Source organism: Leopardus geoffroyi, chromosome B3, assembly GCF_018350155.1.
Source record: "Leopardus geoffroyi isolate Oge1 chromosome B3, O.geoffroyi_Oge1_pat1.0, whole genome shotgun sequence".
Classification (NCBI taxonomy): Eukaryota; Metazoa; Chordata; class Mammalia; order Carnivora; family Felidae; genus Leopardus; species Leopardus geoffroyi.
In genome coordinates, this window is record NC_059337.1 from 6,049,233 (window position 1) to 6,074,706 (window position 25,474).

The 25,474-nt window shown below is 51.9% G+C and overlaps 1 protein-coding gene and 2 long non-coding RNA genes across 7 annotated transcripts in view; 2 read left to right on the forward strand and 1 right to left on the reverse strand.

Annotated features, from left to right (window-relative positions):
• Positions 1-2,105: 2,105 nt before the first annotated feature.
• The window catches only part of LOC123584477, a 39,653-nt gene continuing 16,284 nt past the window's right edge, over positions 2,106-25,474 (forward strand). For 2 of the 4 annotated variants that reach the window (XR_006705454.1, XR_006705455.1), the window contains exon 1: positions 2,106-2,225. This is a non-coding gene — a long non-coding RNA (uncharacterized LOC123584477). Of the gene's footprint in view, positions 2,226-18,010; positions 18,899-25,474 lie in introns of those variants that run through there. The other 2 variants (XR_006705457.1, XR_006705456.1) reach the window with 2 other exon arrangements.
• On the forward strand, positions 2,234-10,309 carry LOC123584478. The gene is made up of 2 exons (XR_006705458.1): positions 2,234-2,701; positions 9,854-10,309. It is a non-coding gene; the product is annotated as an uncharacterized LOC123584478 (long non-coding RNA).
• WDR93 (WD repeat domain 93) overlaps positions 9,093-25,474 on the reverse strand; it is a 49,632-nt gene continuing 33,250 nt past the window's right edge. Inside the window, exons 10-17 of one of the 2 annotated variants that reach the window (XM_045452356.1) lie at positions 24,290-24,360; positions 23,653-23,739; positions 22,251-22,370; positions 20,652-20,865; positions 18,891-18,954; positions 17,910-18,066; positions 17,389-17,587; positions 9,093-9,412 (exon numbers count right to left, since the gene is read on the reverse strand). In XM_045452356.1, coding sequence (XP_045308312.1) covers positions 9,316-9,412; positions 17,389-17,587; positions 17,910-18,066; positions 18,891-18,954; positions 20,652-20,865; positions 22,251-22,370; positions 23,653-23,739; positions 24,290-24,360 — 1,009 coding nt within the window. In that variant the 3' untranslated portion in view covers positions 9,093-9,315. Of the gene's footprint in view, positions 9,413-16,695; positions 17,215-17,388; positions 17,588-17,909; positions 18,067-18,890; positions 18,955-20,651; positions 20,866-22,250; positions 22,371-23,652; positions 23,740-24,289; positions 24,361-25,474 lie in introns of those variants that run through there. The other variant, XM_045452355.1, reaches the window with a different exon arrangement.

Genomic DNA, 25,474 nt, shown 5'->3' on the forward strand with positions numbered 1-25,474 from the left:
GTTGACCGTTTCTTCTTCTTTCTTCGCATGGACACAAAGCTCCCTCCCCTTCTCCAAAGAAGAACCTAGGAGAATTAAGAGAGTTTCTGGCAGTCTTCAGCCCTCAAAGCACAAAGGCCCAGACCCTTTCCCCTTTGCCCTGGCTTAGCCTGTCCTATTCCAGCAAGGCCAGCCTGGAGGGGGAAGATGCTGTATGTGGGAAAGGGGTAGCAGTGGAGCCTGTCCCCCTTTTCCTTGAACCTGGTGGGAGGTGCATTAAAAGCAAAGTATCCAGGGGCGCCTGGGTGGCGCAGTCGGTTAGGCGTCCGACTTCAGCCAGGTCACGATCTCGCGGTCCGTGAGTTCGAGCCCCGTGTCAGGCTCTGGGCTGATGATGGCTCAGAGCCTGGAGCCTGTTTCCGATTCTGTGTCTCCCTCTCTCTCTGCCCCTCCCCCATTCATGCTCTGTCTCTCTCTGTCCCAAAAATGAATAAACGTTGGAAAAAAAAAAAAAAAAAGCAAAGTATCTGTGTAGAAAATACGTTTTCTTAGCACTTACTGTGCATCATCAGGTCCTTTACACATTTTATACCCAAATAACGATTTTACTGAGGGTCAGCACTCAGGGTCGGTATGAATTCAGAATCCCAAGTTCTCCCTCGTCAGGTTTTGCCAGCTCTGGGGTCTGAGAGGACACCAGCTCCAAGGACTCATTCCATGCATCCCAAGTCCTTATTCCCCTGTCCTGGAGCTTTGTGGCCTGGACCTTGGGATTTTCTTATCTCCCTTCACTCTGCTTTCTCTTCCAGGTGGGCTAGGGACATTAACATTTTATGAGTCAGTCCCGAGTTAACTGTGACCTCCCAGAGGCCTAGCTAGAGTGGAGAGGCTCATGGGGTTGCCTCCAAATCCACATAGCTGACCTGGAACCACACTCATGTCTGCATTGCTGGGTTCAGATCACGGATGCAGTGTATGGGGAAGAAGGAAGCCTTGACCCAGAAGGGGCCTGGCTTGGCTCAAGGGGTCTGGTAAGCAGTCAAGCCTTGTGGGGGAGTTGAGGTGAGGCTAGGGGATGTAGCCTCTGCCCAAGGGTCCCCCAGCCCTCTACGGATACCAAGTTCTCCCCTCCCTGCCAAGCAACTTTGAAACACAGGCCTTAGCATTTGTTTCTTATAGTGGCTTTATTGAGATATAGTTTACATACCATGAAATTCAACCTTATAATTCAGTGACTTTAGCATATTCGTAGTAATGCAACCATCACCACTGTCTAAATCGAGAACATTTTCATCACCGGGGAAAGAAACCCTGTGCCCATTAGCAGGTGCTCCCCATGACCCCACCCCCCACCCCCACCCCTCTCCGGCCCAGGCATCTACCTTCTGTCTCCATAGATTGGCCGGTTCCGGACATTTTGTGTAACTGGAATCACACAATAGAGGCCTTTTGTGCCCTGCTTTTTTCATTTAACGTTTTCCGGGTTTATCCGTGTGGCCTAGGTGCATCAGTATTTCATTTCTTTTTATTGCCCAGTGATAACTCCATTGCACGGATATACCACGGTTTATCTGTTTATCCGTCGGTACGGGTAGGTTTGTTTTGAAACCACCTCAGAGATCAGTTCCAGTGCTCGGGCCCAGGCCGGGAGGGGCAGGAATTCGGCGTGGCCGGGGGCACCGCTGTGACGTTCAGGCGTCCAGGCGCACGCACCCTGGCCGGCATTTGGCCGCCCAGAGCGGGATCCAAAAGCAGAGGCCCTGCAGGGGGGCTGACCTCACACCTCCGCTGATCACCCCCTTTCCCACACCTCGCCCCTCATCTTGCTCTCCCCTCCCAGGACCCTAACTGGAGCAGAGCGAGAAGTCTTTTCCAGGGGCCCTACCCAAGTTAGAAAATCTGTTTGCATGGCAAAGGCCCTGCGGTTTCGGATGGGGAATTAAAGTTATTAGCAAGTCTTTTCACAGATAAGTGGGGCTCATCGGCCAGCGCCCTCCCCTGCGGAGAGCATTCTCCTCCCTCTCGGAGCCGGCGAGGCCCACTGTTTATCAGCACCTCGGTGTGAATTTTCATTAACACGTCTCTGCTAATAAGACGGAGGACGGCGGATGGGAAGGGGGCTCCTCCCACCTCTCCTGCGCCTGCGCCCGCGCCCCCTCGCTGGGCCGGCGCCGCCCGCCCCCCCCCCCCCCGGGAGGAGATCCTGTGTACGCGTCCCAAGGCCTACGTCAGTGAGCACCGTCCAGGTAGGTGACAGCGTGCGCTCGCTCGGTTCTCAGCACCTGTGACAAGTGGCCAGTTGGTGGGAGAGTTAAGGAAGGAAGAGGCTAGCCGACGCGCCGGAGCGGAGGGTGGGTGGCCGCTTTGGCTGGGGACCCGGATGTGAGTGCGGCGCCTGTGTGCCTCCCCCGGGGCGCACGGTTTAGGCGACAGCTGAACGCCGGCCTGTCTCTGGGACGGAGGCTAGGTGGTGGCACCTCACCCGGGGCCCTGCCAGGGTGCCCTGGCCTGGCGCGGCGGGGGCGCGTGCCTGCTGGAAGGCGGGAGCCGGAGCGTGGCGTGGGCACGGGGTGCCCCACGGGGCCGCTGGCCCTCGGCGCTGCGTCCCTCGGAAGAGCTGCCGTCCCGGCCGGCCGGGTCGGATGGGCAGAGCGGTTGGTTACCGGAGCCGGGCTCTGTGTTAAAGGCTTTCAATTCACCGTCTAACCTCAAGTCGCCGCAGGTGAGGCGGGCAGGTGTGTGCGCTTATACCTATTTAACAGATCGGGACACTAAAGCACAGAAAACAGGGCATTTTTCACAAAGCTAGTACCTGGCCGTTGGGACGGGGACAACGGTGGGCGGCAGTTGACCAGTCAGGTGTTTGGAACAGTCCTGGCGGGCAAGCGTGTGTGTTGGGGGCGGGGGGGGGGGGGAGGCTGGGGGTGTAAAATAAGGCCCCACTGCACCGTGGCCACCAGTGTCATTGCCGGCAGCGAACATTCTGCCTACTGAGCCTAGATGTTGCTCCCGCTGGGGAAACTGTACTGTGTAGGTGCTGGTTGGGCCAGGTTCTAAGGCGGGGCAGCTAAGCTGACGGCTCTGTATTCAAGACATTGATTCAAGGACAGGCTGCAGGGGTCACAGTGTGGACCCCCCGGGCGGGGAAGGGGGAGGTGGTCATGAGTTGTCTGCATGGGCCCGTCCTAAGGTCCTAGGCGTAGGACTGAGCGGGGGTCCCCTGCCTTGGGTGGGTGGCTGGTGCGTCTGGAGGAGGGCCAGCCCGGTGTCCCTCTGGCCACGCGGTACCAAATAAGCAGGTCCATCCAAAGGGCATGTGGATGCGCCAGGATTCTGCAAGGGCCTGGATCTGGAAAACCAGGTGGCCCCGGGCTGGGGAGGGAAGCTAGCCTTAACCGCTAAGCGTCACTTACCCCGGAGTGAGGCCAGGAGCCCACCCTGACCCCCCATATGTCATCCCTGCATTTGCACCACCCTAAGGGCCCTACCTCCCAAATGTTGCGCCTTGGGTGCTCCTTCCACTCACACTGGTTCCAGCCTCCCCTGAGGAGACCCAGGGTTCTTGGTGCTTCTGAGGGTTCCCTCTGCCCAGTGGGCAAGCTCCTCTTTGGGGACCGCTGGCGCACCAGCCCCGAGTGGGGCTAGAGCCGTGGGTCCCCAGCTCAGCACGGCTCAGGCCCCTTCCACCCATTCCCCGGAGCCTTGCCAGGCCCTCTGCCCTCCACCCTCCTCTCTTCCCCCTCCTCCCTCCCTTGGACCTGGCCTGTGAGGCTTCTTTCGAATGCCCCAGCTCCCCTCTCCCCTTCCTGCCCTCCCCACACACACTAGGAGATGGGGAGGTGGCCTGGTGTTGGCAGCACGTGACTTTGGAGAGTGGACAGGGCCACCTCTGAGGTCTTGGCCAAGCTTAGCACCCCTCCTGCCTTCTTCCCCTGAGGTCTGGCATTTTTCTTTCTTCAGACAGTGCTCTCCCCTCCTTAGCTTCAGTGGGCACCCCCTCTGCATTACTCCAGGGATGGGCATGTCACACAGGCCTGCACGGTCAGCACCGAGTGGTTCAGGCATGAGACCACATTCGGGCCAGTGAGAAGCAGGCTCCGGACTTTGCTGGAACCATCAAGAAAGGGACATTTGCGAATATACCTTCTTCTCCAGTTCATATGGAACGTTCTCCAGAATAGATCACATACTGGGACACAAATCAGCCCTCAACAAGTACAAAAAGATCGAGATCATACCGTGCATATTTTCAGACCCCAACGCTGTGAAACTCGAAATCAACCACAAGAAAAAATTTGGAAAGATAACAAATACTTGGAGACTAAAGAACATCCTACTAAAGAACAAATGGGCTAATCCAGAAGTTAAAGAGGAAATTAATAAGTACATGGAAACCAATGAGAATGACAACACCACGGCCCAAAACCTCTGGGACACAGCAAAGGCAGTCATAAGAGGGAACTATATAGCAATCCAAGCCTTCCTAAAGAAGGAGGAAAGGTCTCAGATATACAACCTAACCTTACACCTTAAAGAGCTGAAAAAAGAACAGCAAACAAATCCCAAACCAGCAGAAGACAGTAAATAATAAAGACTAGAGCAGAAATCAATGCTATTGAAACCAAAAAACCCAGTAGAACAGATCAATGAAACCAGAAGCTGGTTCTTTGAAAGAATTAACAAAAAATCACCCCCTAGCCAGATTGATCAAAAAGAAAAAGGAAGGGACCCAAATAAATAAAATGAAGAATGAAAGAGGAGAGATCACAACCAACACTGCAGAAATACAAACAATAATAAGAGAATATGGTGAGCAATTATATGCCAATAAAATGGGCAATCTGGAAGAAATGGACAAATTCCTAGAAACATATACACTACCAAAACTGAAACAGGGATAGAAAATTTGGACAGACCCATAACCAGTAAAGAAATTGAATTAGTAATCAAAAATTTCCCAAAAAACAAGAGTCCAGGACCAGATGGCTTTCCAAGGGAATTCTACCAAGCATTTAAGAAAGAGTTAACACCTATTCTCTTGAAGCTGTTCCAAAAAATAGAAATGGAGGGAAAACTTCCAAACTCTTTCTATAAAATCAGCATTATCTTGATTCCAAAACCAGACAAAGACCCCATGAAAAAGGAGAACTATAGACCGATTTCCCTGATGAACATGGATGCAAAAATCTTCAACAAGGTATTAGCCAATCAGATCAAACAATACATTAAAAAAATTACCACGACCAGGTGGGACTTATACCTGGGATGCAGGGCTGGTTCAACATCTGCAAAACAATTAACGTGATTCATCACATCAATAAAAGAAAGGACAAGAACCACATGATCCTCTCAATAGATGCAGAGAAAGCATTTGACAAAATACAGCATCCTTTCTTGATAAAAACCCTCAAGAAAGTAGGGAGAGAAGGATCATACCCCAAGATCATAAAAGCCATATATGAAAGACCCAACACTAATATCATCCTCAATGGGGAAAAACTGAGAGCTTTCCCCCTCAGGTCAGGAACAACACAGGGATGTCCACTCTCACCACTGTTATTCTACGTAGTATTGGAAATCTTAGCCTCAACAATCAGACAACACAAAGGAATAAAAGGCATCCAAATCAGTCAGGAGGAAGTCAAACTTTCACTCTTGGCAGATGACATGATACTCTATATGGAAAACCCTAAAGATTCCACCAAAAAACTGCTAGAACTGATTCATGAATTCAGCAAAGTTGCAGGACATAAAACCAATGCACAGAAATCAGTTGCATTCCTATACACCAACCATGAAGCAACTGAAAGAGAAATCAAGGAATCAATCCCATTTATAATTGCACCAACACCTGCAAAATACCTAAGAATAAATCTAACCAAACAGGTGAAAAATCTATACACTGAAAACTATAGAAAGCTTATGAAAGCAATTGAAGAACACACACACACACACACACACACACACACACACACACACACAAAGGAAAAAATATTCCATGCTCCTGGATAGGAAGAACAAATATTGTTAAAATGTCAATATTACCCAAAGCAATCTACATATTCAATGCAATCCCTATCAAAATAATACCAGCATTCTTCACAGAGCTAGAACAATCCTGAAATTTGTGTGGAACCAGAAAAGACCCTGAATAGCCAAAGCAATCTGGAAAAAGAAAACCAAAAAAGGAGACATCACAATCCCAGACTTCAAGCTGTATGACACTTTTTTTTTAATTGTTTATTTATTTTTGACAGAGTGTGAGCAGGGTAGAGGCAGAGAGAGAGAGAGGGAGAGAGAGAGAGAGAGAGAATGAATCTGAATCAGGCTCCAGGCTCTGAGCTGTCAGCACAGAGCCTGATGTGGGGCTTGAACTCATGAACCGGGAGATAATGACTTGAGCCAAAGTAGACGCTTAACCGACTGAGCCACCCAGGCGCCCCTCAAACTGTATTACAAAGCTGTAATCATCAAGACAGTATGGTACCGGCACAAAAACAGAAACTCAGATCAATGGAACAGAATAGAGAACACAGAAATGGACCCGCAAACGTATTGCCAACTAATCTTTGACAAAGCAGGAAAGAATATCCAATGGAGTAAAGACAGTCTCTTCAGCAAGTGGTGCTGGGAAAACTGGGCAGTGACATGCAGAAGAATGAACCTGGACCACTTTCTTATACCATACACAAAAATAAACTCAAAATAGATGAAAGACCTCAATGTAAGACGGGAAGCCATCAAAATCCTCGAGGAGAAAGCAGGCAAAAACCTCTTTGACCTCAGCCGCAGCAACTTCTTACTTAACACATCTCTGGAGGCAAGGGAAACAAAAGCAAAAATGAACTATTGGAACTTTTTATCAAGATAAAAAGCTTCTGCGCAGTGAAGGAAACAATCAGCAAAACTAAAAGGCAACCGACGGAATGGGAGAAGATATTTGCAAATGACATATCAGATAAAGGGTTAGTATCCAAAATGTATAAAGAACCTATCAAACTCCACACCCAAAAACCAAGTAATCCAGGGAAGAAATGGGCAAAAGACATGAATAGACACTTCTCCAAAGAAGACATCCAGATGGTCAACCGACACATGAAAAAATGCTCAACATCACTCATCATCAGGGAAATAGAAATCAAAACCACAATGAGATACCACCTGACACCTGTCAGAATGGCTCACATGAACAACTCAGGCAACAACAGATGTTGGCGAGGATGCGGAGAAAGAGGATCTCTTTTGCATTGTTGTTGGGAATGCAAGCTGGTGCAGCCACTCTGGGAAACAGTATGGAGGTTCCGCAAAAAATTAAAAATAGAACTACCCTACGACCCGGCAATTGCACTACTAGGCATTTATCCAAGGTATACAGGTGTGCTGTTTTGAAGGGGCACATGCACCCAATGTTTATAGCAGCACTATCGACAATAGCCAAAGTATGGAAAGAGCCCAAATGTCCATCAGTGGATGAATGGATAAAGAAGATTTTGGTATTATATATATATATAATATATATATATGTATGTATGTAATAGAGTATTACTCAGCAATCAAAAAGAATGAAATTTTGCCATTTGCAACTACATGGATGGAACTAGAGGGTATCATGGTAAGCAAAATTAGAGAAGGACAAATATCATAGGACTTCACTCATATGAGGACTTTAAGACACAGAACAGATGAACGTAAGGGGAGTAAAAATAATATAAAAACAGGGAGGGGGACAACACAGAAGAGACTTAAATATGGAGAACAAACAGAGGGTTACTGGAGGGGGTGTGGGAGGGGGGGATGGGCTAAATGGGTAAAGGAATCTATTCCTGAAATTATTGTTGCACTATATGCTAACTAACTTGGATGTAAGTTTAAAAAATAAATACAATAAAACATTTTTAAAAATTAAAATAAACTTTAAAAAAGTAAAAAATAAAGAAAGGGACACTCGCTGTGGGTGCTGTCGGCAGTCATGTTGCCACCCAAGCAAAGGGCATCAAAACAGAGATGGAGAGAGATTCCTGTTGTTACTCAGCACCTGGACCCGGCTCCCCAGAAAGCATTACGTCCTCCATTACGTGAGCCAACCCTAAAGTTCGTGTGAAAGCTGGGTCTCTGACACTTGATGTTGGAAAAGCCCATTAGGACTTGATGCGGGCTGTTCCGAGCAGTGACCTGAGCCTCCATTTTCCTTCTGTACAATGGGGATAATGATCACCTGTACATCTCACAAGGTGTACTTGTAAAGCAGACACATCACAGCAGGTGCCCCATCAGCGTTAGTCCTCTGTTACATTTAGGGGGTGCGTGAGGCCAAGGCCATCATCCTGAGTTTTCCTCCCTCATCTCAAAAGGGAGTCAGTGCCTGCTGTTTAGAGGAACAGGACCCGTTGGTGTAAAGGTTATTTTTGCTGCTGTTATTTGTTTCCACGGGCAGGAGGGCGAGGGGCGGAGCGCCTCAGGTGGGAACCTCTTCATCCAGGGACGTGCTGCTGGTCAGTACCAGCGCCGTGAAGGAGGGATCAGGACAGTGAGGAGCATGTGTGTCCCAAGGGAGGAGATGGATGGGGACACAAAAGGAGATGCCTGTCACCAACCCCGCGTGCAGTTGACCACGGGGAGGCCGGGACGTGTCAACCACCTGCAGTTCTCAGAGACACCACACAGGGTCCTCGGAGAGGCAGGCATAGGCCTTGAGCTGCGGGGACCCCTCCAGCCGGTTTTCCTGGGAAGGGCAGTTTCCAGAAAAGAGAGGCACCTCTCTGCCCCCATCCTGTCCCCCAGCCACCCCACCCACCCAGGGTCCCAGGCCACAGTTCCTGCCTGCCACCTCGCCTCTCAGACCCGTGTGACCTCAGGCGGTCACCCAATCTCTGATCCTCCTCAGCCTCTCCGAAGCAATTCCAGGAAGGTTGTGTATGAGCCAGCTCAGAGAGGGAGAGGAAGTGGGTGGGGAGAAAGAGGGCCACATAGCAGCTGGTGTGGCCTGGGGTCTTGGTCGTTTGAGCAAAGTGGCTCTCCTGGGCTTAGAAGGCGAGTGTCCCTCACACGGCCTAGGACTGGGCCTTGCTGGGGTCTGGACTGGGTGGGAACAAAAGGACACACACCACAGCGACTTTGGAGTCTGGAAACAACAGCACTGTTTATTGGGGTGACATCTGCCCACCCGAGGGCTCTGACAAGCGGCTTAGGGTTGGAGGCTCCCCAGATCATCCCTCTCCCCTTGCTGAGGTCCCAGACTGCCCGTCTAGGCCCCTGGGGGCCTCTGTCACCTTGTCTCTTGGCCTTGGATCATCCTGGGGCGAAGCCTGCCTGCCGCCAACCTTGCAGAGAGCCCAGTCACTTCCTGGAGGCCTCTCTCTGGAGAAGCAGGGAGTACCTGCGAAGCCGGGTCCAGTGCTCCTGCTCTTTCACCTTCTTCTCCAGCTTCTGGAACCTGTGGGCCACACAGGTGCAGATGAGAGGAAGCCGCTTGGTGCCTTGTCACCCCCCTGCCGCCCGGCTCCAAGGTCCCCGGGGCAGACCTTGGCCGCCCTGTGCTAATCTAAGAGCCTCTCCGAGTGGCTCGTCTGCGGCACGACTGTGTCCTCGGGGCTCCACCTGCTGCACGGCCGGTACTCGAAACACCTTTACTGCGTGACGACGGGGCCTGTGTGCTGCGGGAGGCGCCCCACGGAAGGCGTGGTACCACGGGGGACTCACGGTCTGTACGCGTGGACCACCGTGAGCCACGTCAGGATGTCCACACCTCCAGGGAGCAGACGCCGCTAGAGCATCGAGTGTCACCGGCTGGACTCCCAAGACCCGACCTTGACTGCCCACCTGCTCAAACTTACCGACCTTTGTCCCACATTCTTCCTTAAATTCTTCTTTCCAGCTTCTCTCTTAACTCAGGCAAAAGACCCGAAGGGCATAACATCCCGAGAAGGAAACCAGAACCGCCCCGCCGGCAATAACGACTGACAGCCCAGACAGAGTTCTGGAGGCCCGGCCAACCAGACCAGTCTGCACTTAACCCCCGGCTCACGCCTGCGCACACGGGACCGTGCGGTGACCCAGGGAGGGACCAGCGGTTACCTTTACTTCATCATAATACTAAAATCTGCACCGAGGCGGGGCTCGTCTCGTTTACGTGACATACAAAGCATATGTGTAGACGTGTTTCCTTAGGGCGCGTGCAGGACCTCATGCCCACCTCTGCGTACAGTGACAAGGCTTCCCTAACCCTCAGTTTCAGGAACCCACCCACCCCTGCTCTGAGAGTCACGGCTTTTGAAAGTTCTTCCCGGTGATGTCCTTATCCACTGCGAATAAAGGTTCCCTCGTGCCACAATTCACCTGCTGTAATTTGTCTATGTGACTCACCACGGGGTGAACTCCCACTGGTTTGGTTATGGTAGTGACAGGCAAGGGTGCAAGTGTGGGAAAGATCCATGTGGCTGAAACAGCCCTGCTTCCCCCCCACCCCAGCTCCATCAGGGTGACAGGGGGGAAGGACATTTGTAATTTGAGGCGTTTTAAGTGCCACAGAGGTCGAATGGAGGGAGGCGGGAGGGATCCATCCACCTTGCCTGGGGAGCTCCTGGAAGAGAAGACCCTCGAGTTGGGTCTTTTACAAGATGTTAATTTTTTTTTTAAGTAACAAATAAATGCGCATTCAGTACAGGAAAAGCAGGGCAGCCCAGGATTCACCCCTCATTCTGCCTGTGCAGAGATGGCCGCTCTGGGGGGGGGGGGTGGAAGGAAGCCTTCCTTCTGGGGAAGGGGTGCCCCTGCTGTCTGGGTTTCTGCCTTGGGTGCCTGAGGGCACAGAGGATGTTAAGCCGCTTAGGGCAAGCAGGAGGAGGGCTACTTCCGGGGAGAAAGACCATGGTTGCAGCTTTGGATTTTTGAGGCTCTACCTGCCAAGGAACATCCACGTGGAGATGTATCTGATACTCGATGCACGAAAACATTTGTATTTTGTTTTATTAAAAAATTTTTCTTAATGTTTATTTTTGAGAGAGAGAGAGAGAGAGAGACAGCATAGGTGGGGAAGGGGCAGAGAGAGAGGGAGACACAGAATGCGAAGCAGGCTCCAGGCTCCGAGCTGTCAGCACAGAGCCCGACGTGGGGCTCAAACCCATGGGCTGTGAGATTGTGACCTGAGCTGAAGTTGGACGCTCAACTCACTGAGCCACCAGACGCCCCTAAAATATTTAACTTGAAAAAGTACTCTATACTTTGCTTTAAAAAAAAAATGGAAGAATACAAGTGGGTATACAATTAGAAGCAATTTCCTTCTCTCCTCAGATCCTTATTTTCTGTTCCCAAAGCAACAGTAATTAACGGCTCCTTGTAAATCCTTGGAAATTGCGTATACACATACAAGCGTAGACATGTGTATAATCTTTTTTTTTTTAACGGAAGTGTGCCATGCACTATTGTGCACCCTGCTGTTTGCACTGAAACCGTATCCCAGAAATTGCTTCCGGGAGGCACTCCCAGATCTGCCACAGTCTTTTTCCCCTATTGGTGACACTTGGGGTTTCCACTCTTTTGCTAATGCTGTCCAGGCTGCAATGAAGTCTTTGCCTGCGTGTGAGAGCGATGGGCAGGGAGGAGGAAAAGCATGTGCATGTCACAAACTCGGGCTTTGAACCCACACTGCTTGTGCTCAAACCCAGCTCCTTTGCTTCCAAGTTGGTGACCCGGGGTGGGTGGCACGACCTCATCAGCCTCAGCTTTCTCGCTGTGCAGTGGGGAAATAATAGTAAAAAATAAGATGATGCCTGCAAAGCACTTAGCATAGCCCTGGCACACAGTAGGTGCTCAGTAAAGTTAATTATAATAATACTTCTGCTGCTGATAAATAAGTGGGTGTGAAATTTTTGGGTCAGGAGGTCAAAACAACATGGGTTCAATAAGGGACCGTCCAGGAGCGCTTAGCTGGCTCAGGTGGTGGAGCATGCGACTCTTGATCTCTCAGGGTTGTGAGTTCAAGCCCCATATTAAGTGTAAGATTACTTAAAATCTTTAGGAAGGCACCTGGCTGGCTCAGTCGGTGGAACGTGTGACTCTTTTTTTAAGTTTATTTATTTGTTTTGAGAGAGAGAGAGAGGGAGACCACAAGCAAATGAGAGGCAAGAGAGAGAGGGATAGAGAATCCCAAGCAGGCCCTGCACTGTCAGGTTGGACCCCAACACGGGGCTCGAACCCATGAACTGTGAGATCATGATCCGAGCCGGAAACCAAGAGTTGGATGCTCAACCGACTGAGCCACCCAGGTGCCCTGGAGACTGTAACTTCTTGATCTAGGGTTTGTGACTTTGAGCCCCACGTTGGGTATAGAGATTGCTTTTTTTTTTTTTTTTTCAACGTTTATTTATTTTTTTGGGGACAGAGAGAGACAGAGCATGAACGGGGGAGGGGCAGAGAGAGAGAGGGAGACACAGAATCAGAAACAGGCTCCAGGCTCTGAGCCATCAGCCCAGAGCCCGACGCGGGGCTCGAACTCACGGACCGCGAGATTGTGACCTGGCTGAAGTCAGACGCTTCACCGACTGCGCCACCCAGGCGCCCCTAAAGATTGCTTTTTAAAAAAAAAAAAAAAAAAGGAACAACCGTCCAAGAGGCAGCTGGATGGATGGAACTAGGGCAAGTTTTAAAAGGAAGCCTGAAAATAAAGTCGTTCGTGTGTCCAAGACAACATGGATGACGTTCAAAATATAATGCTGGCGGGGAGAAGGCCTTTCTCGATGATCTCGTGGCAAAGATGGTTAGCCTGGTTAACACTTCCAGGGTGTGCCAGGCCACGTCCTATGCGGAGATGCAGCTGTCACCCATTTTACACACGGAGACGCCGAGGACCGCCCTGTCGCACAGCTAGAGCCCCCTGTCTGTGCCCTAGTCATACTGTAGAGTTGCACCCCAAATTTGAGGCCCTTTACACCTGCCCCTCAGTGAAGCCTAAGGGAGAAGGCGGAAAAGTCCAGCTACTGGACACTCGAAACTTCTGTCTGGCTGGGTGAGCAACTCCAAATACTCCTCTCCAAAGACAAACCGGGAAAAATTATTCACAGCACATTGACAAAGAACTCTTAAAATCAAAAGAAAATGAACTCACGCGTAAGAAACAGATCCAGGGCAGGCCAGGGAAGGAGTGAGGGAAACGTACAGTATATATAACAGAAAGATGCTCAAGTGTCCTTCGTTCCCTAATTAAAATAGCCATGAGCTGTCAGTTCCTGCCTGCCCAGCCCCTGGCCCAGAGGGCCAGGTGCCCTGTGGACCCAGAAGCCCGCCTTCTGGCAGACAGGTGGGTGGTTGAACCCGAATCTTGCTTGGCTTTGTATTCCATAAGGAATAAAGGGAGAGAGAGACAGAGAGAGCAAGGGGCACTGTGTCTGCTTCCTGGTGTCCAGAAATTTCTGTCTTGTGATCAGGTTTGACCTAGCCAGGGATGGCAGAACTCGAAAGTGGAAACGGTGCCTGGAGCCCCAAGTTGCACGGGAGCAGAAGCCAGGCCTTGGGGTGGGGGGTGGGGATGCATATTTGTGGCTAGCTGGCCTCCTTTTAAAGCCCCAAAGGCAGGTTCCCTTTCACACTGGCTATTTATAAAAGTCCCAGGGGCAGGTTTTGCAAAAATATTTTGGACAGATGATTGCAAGCTTGAAACTCTGAATCGATTGCCACATAACCCACTGCCTTGAAGTTTCACCTAGTTTTAGGGCCAATGGAAGCGGTTTCAGACACGAGGAGTAAATGGGGAAAAACAAGATGAGATTAAAACCTTTGGGACATGTATGGATATGTGGGATAAACAACAACAGGAAAATGTTAATGGCAGAATCTAGGTTGTGGGTATATGGATGTTCAGTGACTTTTTTTTTTCTTCAAAACTGTATGTTTGAAAATTTTCAAAATAAAATGTTGGAGTGGGGGTCGGGGGGGGGGGGTGGAGGGCTACTTTTTGGGAAAGTCCCAGATAGCAGACCTCAGAGCAAGTAGAACAGGAAAAGCCTTCTTTAAAACAGTTTTTTCCCAATTTATTGCTGGGACCCAATCCGGAAAATGGGTTGCCACAGGGGATATAATTCGAACACTGTGATCAGGCCGAAGTAAAAGTTCCTTCAAGCTGGGCTGGCCCCAACCATACAGTGCAACCCCTCCCAGCTCCTGCTGGGTCCCAGAACCCAGTGACAACTTCCCTGAGCTTTTCTGTTCCCCAGCTCCCATGGTTTGGGTCAGCCCCAAGCCCTGCCCCTGGTCACCCCCGCTCCCAGCCCCCCTGCCCCACCTGGTCAGCCCCAAGGACTCCAGCACTCTTCCCTGACAAGCTTCCCTGGGAGGGCAGTCCTCTCCACCCCCTCCTGGCTACGGGGGCCACCCCAGGGGGGGTTGCTCAGGCATGACACCTGAGAGCTAAGCTCTGCCGACAGGGAGGAAAGACTTTGGGAAAATAGTAGAGTGAGTCCCATTCCTCCAGGAACACAGACTGGAGGGGGCAGGGTGGAAAGGACCATCTTTACAGAGCGGGCCCGACCACAGGGGAGTGGGGAAGTGCCCTGCAGACACATCCTTTCCACGGAAAATGACATTGGCATATTTACAAGGAAGGTTTTCTTAAAAAAGAATTAAGTGATACTCTGGAGTGACAGAAAGCCAGATTTAAAAGTTGAACTCGGAACGTGACGTCAACTTAGTGAAAACACCAAAGGGAAAACCAGAAGGAAATGCACTGACATATTAACAGCAGGGCTAGGGTTTGGTGATGGTCGTGGGTGGTTTACATTTTCTTTTCTGCGCTGTCCTGTTTTCCAGATTTCTACAAGTGCGTGTATAACTTCTATCAGAAATAATAACTTTTTTTTTTTTTTTTACAACAGGGACGTGCTCCGTTATGGTCGTAGTGTACTTGAAGCAGATTTCAGGGGCTGAGTGGGGCTCTGCAGGTGTCCGAGTACCGATCTCCACTCATACGTTGGTTGAGGGTTGGAAATGTCAGTCAGGGACTGAGGGCGGCCTGAGTTGGCCGGGCCCCTTGCTGCCAGGCAGGAGGTGAGCCTCCCGGTGCTGGACATGTCGGTCCAGCCTCACCCTTTCCAGGCCAGTAAAAGAGGGCGTTAAACTGCGAGGCAGAAACGGGAACAGTCTCCTTAAACACGGAGTTCTCTAGGCCTCATCAGGAAAGAGCTCCCCAGGAGTACAACCTCACCATAGCTATGACCTAAACTCGTACTCTTGACTTTTTTTTTTAACCAGTTTTTAAAGTTTTCCAAGAGAATGTTTCGTTTTGTTTTGTTTTGTTTTGGTAGGAAAGATGCAAATAGGGAAAAAACAAAAAATAAAAATAAAAAATAAAAAATCACATACATCATCACCCAAATAGAACTCCTGTTATATTGGTATACACATTTGCAGACTTCTCTCAAAATCAGGATTATACTGTAAACGATATTTCATAACCTCTCTCCATCTTTTGTTTGGAAAAATTTCAAACCTGGGGCGCCTGGGTGGCTCGGTCGGTCAAGCGTCCGACTTCAGCTCAGGTCATGATCTCACAGTTCATGGGTTCGAGCCCCGCGTCGGGCTCTGTGCTGATGGCTCGGAGCCTGGTGCCTGCTTCGGATTCTGTGTCTCGCTCTCTCTCTGCCCCTCCCTCACTTGCACTCTGTCTCTCAAAAATGAATTTAAACGTTTCAAAAAAATTTTTTTTTAAAAAAGAAAAATTTCAAACCTACATAAAAGTTGCAAGTAGTACAGTGAACCTGCACCTGTGGTCACCGATGGTGAACGTTTTGCCTGGCTGTCTGTCTGTCTCTTTCTGTGAGTATTTTCCTGGGTTTCACTGGTTGTTGACATTTTCTCTTCCTCTCTCTAAATGTTTTCCTGGTCTGTGCTTCAAAGTAAGCTGCAGACATCACGATGCCTTACCCTTCAATCCTTCAGCTGCGTCTCCTCAGAATAAGTCAAGCCGCCAAGGGTCAAAGCAAGAAACTGCCATGTAAAGAACAGCCAAACGCTCTTGGTGAATCTTTAATCAGGGGAAATGCCCAATGACCCCTCCTTCACTGTCCTCCCCCCAGACCCACAGACCATCTGCCTCTCCTGATGAACGGGCTGCCTCCTTCCAGGAGATACTGAAAGCCCCCCAGGCACCCCCCACAACCGGAGAACCACAAGCAGCAGGGAAATGCAGCCTTGGGGATTCACGGCGCCACCTTGCGGTGGTGTTTAGAATTTCCCCAGGCACGAACTGGAAGTAACCCAGCATCCTTCTGGAACCTACCATTTACTGAGCGACCACCCAATGCCCAGCACTAGATGTGTATTATCTCTGGAATACCCACAAAACCTGAGGGCTGGGCACCATCAAAGTGTCCAGCCTGGCACACTGCAGGTGTTCAACACACCGGTTTTGAACAAAGGAGGAAACTGAGGCTCTCGGAGGTGAAGGCACTCACCCGAGGTCTCTCAGTTAGGAAGGGGTGGCACTGGATTTCAAACCTGAGTATCCTGGCCATTCCACTTCCTTCCTCTTGAGGCAAGAGTAAATAGAAAAAGGGGACATGGTCGTAAAGGGATATCGTGGGGACTGGAGAGATCATAGAGTCTCTGAAGACCCTGGAAGGAAGGGGCCACTGAAGCCCCCCCCCCCCAACCCCAGGAGAATCCGGGGCTCCGCTGGTAACCTCCTCCTGCCAAAAGTGCAATCATGCCAGAAACCATCAGCAAGAATTTGCAAACCGCCGAGATGAGTGGCGGATGGATTAGAAGAGACACCTGCTTCTCCAGAGCAGACAGAGCACAGCTCTTTATGCTTTTATAGCAGAAAGGGCCACAGGCAGAGTCCCCACGGGCCTGGGGGGTCACAGAAAGGGGAGAGACGCGTGGCCGAACCATTTGTCCAGACGACGGTTAAAGCCAAGGGGGCTTGGACCAGGGGCTGGCGACCAGTTTGTATAAAGGGCCAGATAGTAAATGAGGTGGGCTTTATGGGTCGTGTGGTCTCTGTCACCACTGTTCAAGTCTGCTGTTGTAGCACACAAGCAGCCATGATGAGACATAGCAAATGGGCCGAACCTGGCCCATGACTTAAGCCCCTGTCTCCCATGACTGGTGTCTGATCATCCAAATACAGTTTTACAAAACCAAAGAATCCAGAAAGCAGGAGGACAAGACAGTCTTGACGAGGAGAAAATAGCGATTGGCAGGCAGTCCTTCTTCTTTACCAGCCTGAATCCGGGGCTCCCTTTCCTGCCAACCCAAATGGGAAATTGGAGTGTGGCTCACGGGCTACGATATGGCGGGGTCCCCCACGGAAGGGGCAGTCGAAATGCCGGACGGATCTGACCATCGAACACACTCCGCTAGTCCTCAACCCAGAGACAACCCCAGGAGCAGGGATGGGAAGCAGACCCGGGACTCTACCTCTCCTGGAGGAAATTCTCGCATCTTTTCTCCAAGGGCAACACCTGGGCGAAGGCCATGCTATCGGTCATGTCCGTTTGAGGAACGGTGCAAAGGTTGCAGATGTTTTCCAGGAGCGGGTAGGCCTCGAGATTAAAACAGAAAATAGAATTCTGGATGTCCTTGGCGTCGTCGGATTCAATTTCGTCAGGATGGTCTCCTGAGATGAAACAGAACACAGCGTTCTGTAGAGGGATGACCTTCTCTGTGGGCTGGGTGGGCAGCTGGGGGCAGCTGTCTGCTGGTAAAGGCTGGGCTGTCAGGGCTGAGCTGTGAGGGGGTCCCTTGAAGGGGGGCCGCAGGAGTCTCTCTGGAATCCTGTGTTTTAGCTAAGTGCCCCGTGAGGGGCTAAGCAGCAGTGTCCTTTTGGCCTGTGGAGCAGGGTTGAAGAGCAGGGAAGAGATTGGGGGCATCACCCCGTGCTTTGGGAAGGGAGGGAGAAGGTCAGGCAAATAGCAGCCCCCAGAGCCCCCCTCCCATACCTCGGAGCAGGAAACACGGGCGGTGCAAAGACACGACAAACAGAGGCGTCCAGGGCACTGCCAGATGGTAGGTTCTGGGTGGAGCAAAGGCACAGATGATCTGGGGCTTGGCCACATCCATGAGCTGCACAGAGCCATTCCTGGAAAAGGCCAGCACCTGGGAAGCAAAGGGATGGCAACGGGGACTTCTCTGTCACCCCCGTTTGGAATAAGAGAGGCAGCTGGACATCCAGGCCAGCAACAGAGAGAACGGATTTGCTCGGGGAGCAGAGAAACATGTGTGTTTACTTCTCCGGTGTCCCCAGCAGCAACCGGCCCTTTTCCAGGTGCCGTGTCTGATGCCGGGTGGCGCTCCCCACTCCTGCCCCAGCTTCTCTTCTGGCTCACCAGCATCCCTGTCCAGGAGCTGGCCCTCCACGTGGCCGGATGCAGTGCTGCCCTCGGCACACGTATGCTTTCCTCCCCATCCTCGGAGACCCCGCTCCATCCCACGGCCCTTCCTGGCCCGGGTTCGGAGACCGGCCTCTCTCCTGCCTGGCTCCTTCCTCCCTGTAGATGAACCTGCTAGATGCGCCTGATCAAGTGGTCCTCCAGCTGCCACACCACCTCCCCGCCCCTCACACTCCAACACCTGAGAGCGCGTCCTCACCTTCTCTGCCTCGTCCTGTCACTTCCTCCCGAAAGCAGCCCCCCACCCCCACTGACTTCTGCAGGCTGAGGTGTGGTGACCCCTGTCTCTGTTCTGTGGCATCCAGGGCCCAGCGCATCACAGCCTCTCTCGTCTCCCAGGGCAGCTGTGCGGTGATTCGTCTGCCTTCCCAGCTGAACCGTGCCATCTGCGAGGGCGGTGGCTTGTTCTTTCGTCCCTGTGCGCCCCAAAGCTAGTCTAGTGCCTCGCACTTGACAGGCCTTCAACAAACAGTCTTTGAAGGGAAAACGAACACGCTTGCTGAAGAGGAGCGAGGGCCGTGAGGAACCTACCATGCCAGGTAAGGCTGGGACTGGGGCCACTGCACAGATGGCTTCGTCCAGGTACTTTACCGGCCTGTGGGGAACCAGACACACACACATTCGTCCTGGAAGGAGTTAAGGCTGTGCTGTCCTCTCCTGGCACGCATCTAGGAGACACTCTTGTAAATAAGCATCGGGAGACATGTCAGAGATGGTTCATAGTAGCAGACGTGGGGAACAGTCGCATTACCCACTGGTAGGAGAATGCCTTGTTGTGATATATTTATTATACGATGGGATGCAGTAGAGCCGGGAAGATACAGACCCGGCGCTGCATTCACCAACATGTGCGACTCTCCTGAACAAGGCTGCAGAGCAAGTTACGGAATAAACAGCCCCGAGAAACAAGCTGGAGGATACACAGCATGGGAGTCCCTTTACGAATTTCCCAAATAGGCACAGCTAAACAATGCGTTACTTGGAGATGCGTGTGGCTAATTCTTACGGGAAAGCGAAGGAATGGATGATGAATTTTGGAAAATGACACAGTCGATTGAAAAAGAAATCGGCCGTGATATTTGGCAGCGACTCCCATCAAACGGTGGAGTCAGTTTCTCCACTGCCTGACTGCGGGTGTGGCCACGTGACATGCCTCGTCCACTGTGACGTGAGCAGAAGCTTGGAGAGTGTACGTTGAGGTTGCCCTCGCTTGCTGAGGGGACCCCTTAGGCTGTGGGGTGATGGAGGCTGAGACGGCCCGCAGGAGCCACCACAGGGAAGAGAACCAAGTGTCCTGGCCAACGGCCACCCAACTGCCACCTATGCAAGTGAGGCTGTGCCAGACCATCCGGCCCCCAGCCCAGCTGCCAGAGCCTGAGCAAGGCCAGTGGAAGAACTGGCCCAAATTGCTGGTCTGCGAGATCAGGGGCTACACATTGACTTGTTTTCTGAAGCCATTAAGTTGTGGAATGGTTTGTTATATACAGCGACGATTACTAAGGGGGTCACCTCTGGAGAGGAGAGAAGGGTGTGACCAGGGACAAGCACACAGCCTTAACTGAATTGGAGATGATCTATTTCTTTTTTTTAATGTTTGTTTATTTTTGAGAGAGGGAGAGAGTGAGAAAGAGAGAGAGAGAGGCAGAGAGGGGGGAAGAGAGAATCCCAAGCAGGCTTTGCACTGTCAAAGCAGAGCCCAATGCAGGACTCGAACCCATGAACTTGAGATCATGACCTGAGCCGAAACCAAGAGTTGGATGCTTAACCAACTGAGCCACCCAGGCGACCTGGAGATGATCTATTTCTGAAGGTTCATGATGGGTACAGGGAAGTTTCTCCCTCCCTCCCTCTCTCCCACTGCCCACTCTCTTTCTCTCTCTCTCTGTATATATATATAAACACCCAAATACATATACACCTACATCTATACTATACATAGTGTATATATAGCTATATCCTAAATATACACATGTATATATTGTATAGCTCATTTGCATGCATAAAGTATTTTCACAACTTCAGAAAGAGACTCTTGAGACAATTTAAAAAAGAAAGCCTCGAGGAAACTGATAAAAGGCGATCTGGGCAGAAATGACAAATGACGTGAAAGCTGTCATTTGTGCTGTCGCACAATTTTGTGAGACAAGTTTTACACGTGCACATAAAAAAGATGGTGGGGACTTGGGAGCTCACAGGGAGGGTGCTGACTACAGAGCCAGGGGACTCCAGCTGGGGAGCTGGTCACTTTCGGCTGGCCGGTCGTTTGCCCCGTCCTGCGCTCAAGCCACTGACCTCTCAACCAGCACACTGATGGTGGGTTCTTGGGTCCCCCTGGCTGTCACCAGATGGACAGAAGAATCTGTGCACAGCACCACACATTTCATGTGGGATTTCAAGGGCCCCTCAGGATACACGTTCTGTCCCTGGTGGACCAAGTAGTATTTGAGGAAGTGAACACTCTGGCAGGAACATCCCTTGGGAAGAGCGACGACCCCAAGAGGGAAACCTGGAAAAACAATGGCACAGGCAGGTCAGTGAAAGGCGGAGGGCTGATGCAGCCTGGGCGCAGGGTCTGTGACCAACGGGCACACGAGGGGTGTGAAGGCAAGATCCGGCAATGAGAGCCTTCTGGAAGTGAAGCCAGAAAACCCCAGTGCCCAGTGGGAGAGAAGAGCCCCCCTTCTAAGTATGGAGGGGGGTGGGGAATGGGGAAGAGCCCCGGGGAGAGGGGCCAGAGTCAGTGCTGGGACAGAAGGGACAGTGCCCTGCCAGGTACGGAACCACAGCTGACCGTGGTGGGTCAGGGTATACCAGAGAGAAGGTGGTTCCCTGAGAAGGGCTTTTTTATGAGAAGGGTGTATATGTGTGTAGTCAAACGATATCCAGGATGTATCAGTATCCAGACAAATGAAAACAACCTACTGAGCAAGTGAATGTGAAATTATGAGCATTCTTCAGCCCTTTAAGTATCTTTCACTCTTGTAAGAAGACTGGGTGAGGAACCAAAATTCAAGAGGGCGCGTAGGGATGTTTATCTCCCCACCATGTGGGCTGAGTGCCGGCTAAACGGAAACCACCACCGAATCCTTCAGATGGAAATAGCCAAGGGAGGAAGGCACCTCACTGAGCTGGCAGAAGGCTCCCCGAGATGGCCAGTAGACAGGGCACTCTCTCTGGTTCTCACCAGTGCGCTGGCTGGGAAGGCTGCCCACCTCTACTCTCAGAGGAAACACCCATCCAATTGTACAATGACAAACCCAGCGATACAGTCATCACTTCTCAAAAAGTTTGGTAAGAGGGAGCCTTTCCCTCAGAGGCTGACCGATCGACTTAGGGAAATTAGACACCACTGATTTTCTGCACCTGCAGAGCTGGACCCGGGATCCTGGGACTCCAGGACTCTAGCAAGGTGCCACCCACCCAGCATGGCTACTGGTCTTGCACTGGCCACCGTACAGGTCTCTTAGCTTCAATAGCAGTGGGCTTCCTGCTGACCGCGGTGGGGGTGGGAGAGCAGGAAGACTTACTTAGTTTGAGAACTTGGGGGCGGGTGGGGGAGGGCCAGGGCTGCCCTCCCGTCACATCCTGTGCTGGGAGACACCTCCTCCCTGGAGCGTGATAATGAGGTAACTAACAGTCTCACTTCCAGGACCCGCTCCAGTGCAGGGCATGGGGCGAGCGCTCAACCAGTGCACGGGGATTGGGAAGTGTCAGCACTTATCGCGTTCAATAAGTGACTGAATGAATGAGGGGAAGGCGGGACCGGCTCCCCACATTGACTTAAGAACACAGAGTAACTACCAGAAGGCCCAGAGCCTGCAGGAAACTCCAGAGCTCCCCGGGGTCTCATCATCCAGGGGTTAGGCGGGGGCGTGGGGGGGGAGTGCTCACCTTCTGCCAGGTCCCACAGCGTGAGCACGCCATCCTCGCAGGCCAGCACCAGGTAGGAACAGCAGCAGCTGAGCTGAGAGACAGCAATGGGTGCAGCACAGGGCCACACGCCCTCCGGGTCTAGCGGGGAGGGGAGGACGGCACTCACTCGGCCGCCCCTGCCCCAGCCGCTGCACCCGCCCACCACCTCCACACGCACAGCTCACGGCCCAGACTAGTCTGCCCGGCTGGGACACGGGCAGGGGTACCTGCTGGGCTCTCTGCCATGCTACCTCCTTAGGACAGAAGAGCACGTCCCAGTCCTCTCGCACTGACGCTCACACTGAATGAGTGCTTGCCAGGCGCTAAGCACCGTGGGAAGCACTGTATGTGCACCCTTTCGGTTAATTCTCGCAAGGGTCTGGTGAGATGAGTCCTGTTGGCACCCCTATTTCACAGATGAGGAGACTGAGGCAGAGAAGCCGCCTGCCCAAGGTCAGAGCCAGTCAGTACAGAGGTGGAGATTAGAAGCCACACTGCCTGAGAGGGCGTCGGGAGGAGAGAAAATTCTTCCTTTGTACACTTTTAAACGTTAAAGTATAATCCCTTTTTAAAACTTTTTAACAATGTTTATTTTTGAGAGAGAGAGAGAGAGAGACAGACCGTGAGTGAGGGAGCGGGAAAGAGAGGGAGACACAGAATCCGAAGCAGGCTCCAAGCTCCGAGCTGTCAGCACAGAGCCCGATGCATGGCTCGGACTCACGAACCATGAGATCGTCACCTGAGCCAAAGTCAGACACTTAACCGACTGAGCCACCCAGGGGCCCCAAACATTAAAGTACAATTCTAAAGAATAACATCCGTGTACAGCTCAAGGAATTACCACAAGGTGAACCTGCTCACAGAACTGCCTCCAAGAATTTGTAAAAACCAAACAAAGACCACGTAAGTGGTGGTCCTCAGTGCCTTTCAATTTCAAAAAGCTTTCACATACAGAAACCCTCTGGATTTTGCGATCCACGGCAAGCACGTGCAGTCAGCAGGGATGGATGGTGTGATGAATGAGCTCTGTGTTTCAGATGAGAAAACAGGGGTGGGGGCACGCGGTGACTGGCCTGGGGCTACACAGCTTGCGGGCCTTCGTTGGGCCGGGGCCGGATCCGGCCCCTGATGCCAAGCCTCTTTTTGCCTCATCTGCCAAAGGAGCCCTGTGGACCTGACCGGGCTTTGTCCCTATCGACCTATTCTCTTGGAGAAACGGGACCGCCCAGAGACAGAGCCTTGCGCTCACACCACAGGCCCTGAGCCACCTGCTTCTGCCTGCACAGCTCTGGTCCCCTAAAGTGACGTGTCAGTCACGTGCTCTCAGCTAAGCTGGAGAAGGACACGTTCTCAGGCAACTCCCATCTCAGCAGCCAAGTACCGGCTTTATCCTTCAGAGTTCGGTTAAGTGAATAGAGGAAGAAGTTGTGGTTTCCGGTCCAGTGTATGCCAAGGACACAGGCTACCCCTGGGAAAGAAGAGAGGAAAGGGGCGTCACGTGAGGCAGCTGGGTACCCCCGGGTTTGTACGGAAGGTGTTTGCCCAAGCAGAAGTCGGTTTGAAGTCAAAAGTGGTGCGTTCTAAGGGGCAGCGCCCAGCAGAGGGGTGAGCCTCCCGGGGAGGAGGGCTGAGCATCCCCGGGAGGGCTGTTCCCACGGCCAGCTCGCCTTCCCCGGTGAGGAGGACGGTCACGCTGCCCCTCAGCGGCTTTCACGTCGTCTAGATAATTCATGTCCTCTTGGCTGTCAGTGTTTTAAATAGCATGTTCTACACAGTGAGTTCATGTTCAGAAGCAGCCTGGCAGGATATGTGCTCAGACCCTCCTCTGTGGCGAGTCACTGCCTGAAGACAGCACGGCCTCCGTTATCAGGGAGTCTGGGCGGGGGCACCATGCGTCCAGACACCGTTAAGCGGCGACCTACTCTCCGCCTCATTGCCTCCCACCGTGCAGGGGTTGCTGGGGTGCTCCCCGAGTGGACCACCTGCCCAGGACAGCCACCTGCATCGTGTTCATTTACCCGAGGGGCTCTTGACGTCCGCTGGCATGGTGGTGACGCGGCCAGGAAGGAGGAAGTGGAACGTGGCCATACTGGGGGAGGAAAAAGAGACACGAGTCAGCCATGGCAGGCTCCTTGGCAAGGAGACACCCTGGCAGAGTCATGGTACTAAAGCCAGAAATGGGTAGTTAGGGCGGACCTTCCCAGGGATACAGGGCCATGAGCTAAGTCACATGGGATGTGCCGGCCCTGGTGGCCGCAGACCTGGGAAGTTGGTGAGGGCAGGGCAGGCAGAGGCGCGGGAGTCACTCCCGGGCTGGGAACGGCACCCGGCACCCAGAAGAACCTTCTCTGTCCTTGGGGAAGATCCCCTAGTGACCAGACTTGGCTGCCGTGAACAAATGCTCCCTTATGCTGGGGGCAATCCAACCAGGGCGTGCTGATACATCTGTCCTTAAGAAAAGAACAAACCAATTTCCTGATGTCTATATAGAATTTGTAGCTTCTTGTGGTATAGACTCCCACTACAGACAGACATTACCCGCAGGTGAACAACGAGCCTGCAGCCAGGCAGCATGCCCCTGAACCTCGCTGGGGCCCAGTTCAGGGCTCAGGTAGCTGCTAGGAGGGCGTAGCCCTAGGAGTTTGTGTCCTGACGTGAGAAAATTCAAGGTGCACTTGGCAGCAAGATGAGGGGTTTCTCTTCCTCTGTGAAGCAAGAATGTTCCCGGTTCCTGAGCTCCGCGGTAGCTGTGAAGAGAGCTAGTTCCTAAAACCAGCTCCACCAGATCCTTCAAAGCCTTGGGCTCGGATTTTACAGTCACAGCAGGGGATTCCTGAGCCCATCTGATGCCTGAGGTTACAAAGTAAGGTATTTTAGTAATTCTGCGTTAATATATTACATTGAGAAAGACTGGATGGGCATGGAGGAAAATGTGAATAGTGGCGACTTTTATTTCTGTCTTTAGGATCTTCTGTGTTGTCTAGATAATCAGGAAAGAACTTAAAAAAATTTTTTTTTAATGTTTATTTTTGAGAGAGAGAGAGAGAGAGAGAGAGAGAGAGAGAGACAGAGCGTGAGTGGGGGAGGGGCAGGGAGAGAGGGAGACACAGAATCCAAAGCGGGCTCCAGGCTCTTAGCTGCCAGTACAGGGCCCTGATGTGGGGCTCGAACTCACAAACTGTGAGATCGTGACTGGAGCCGAA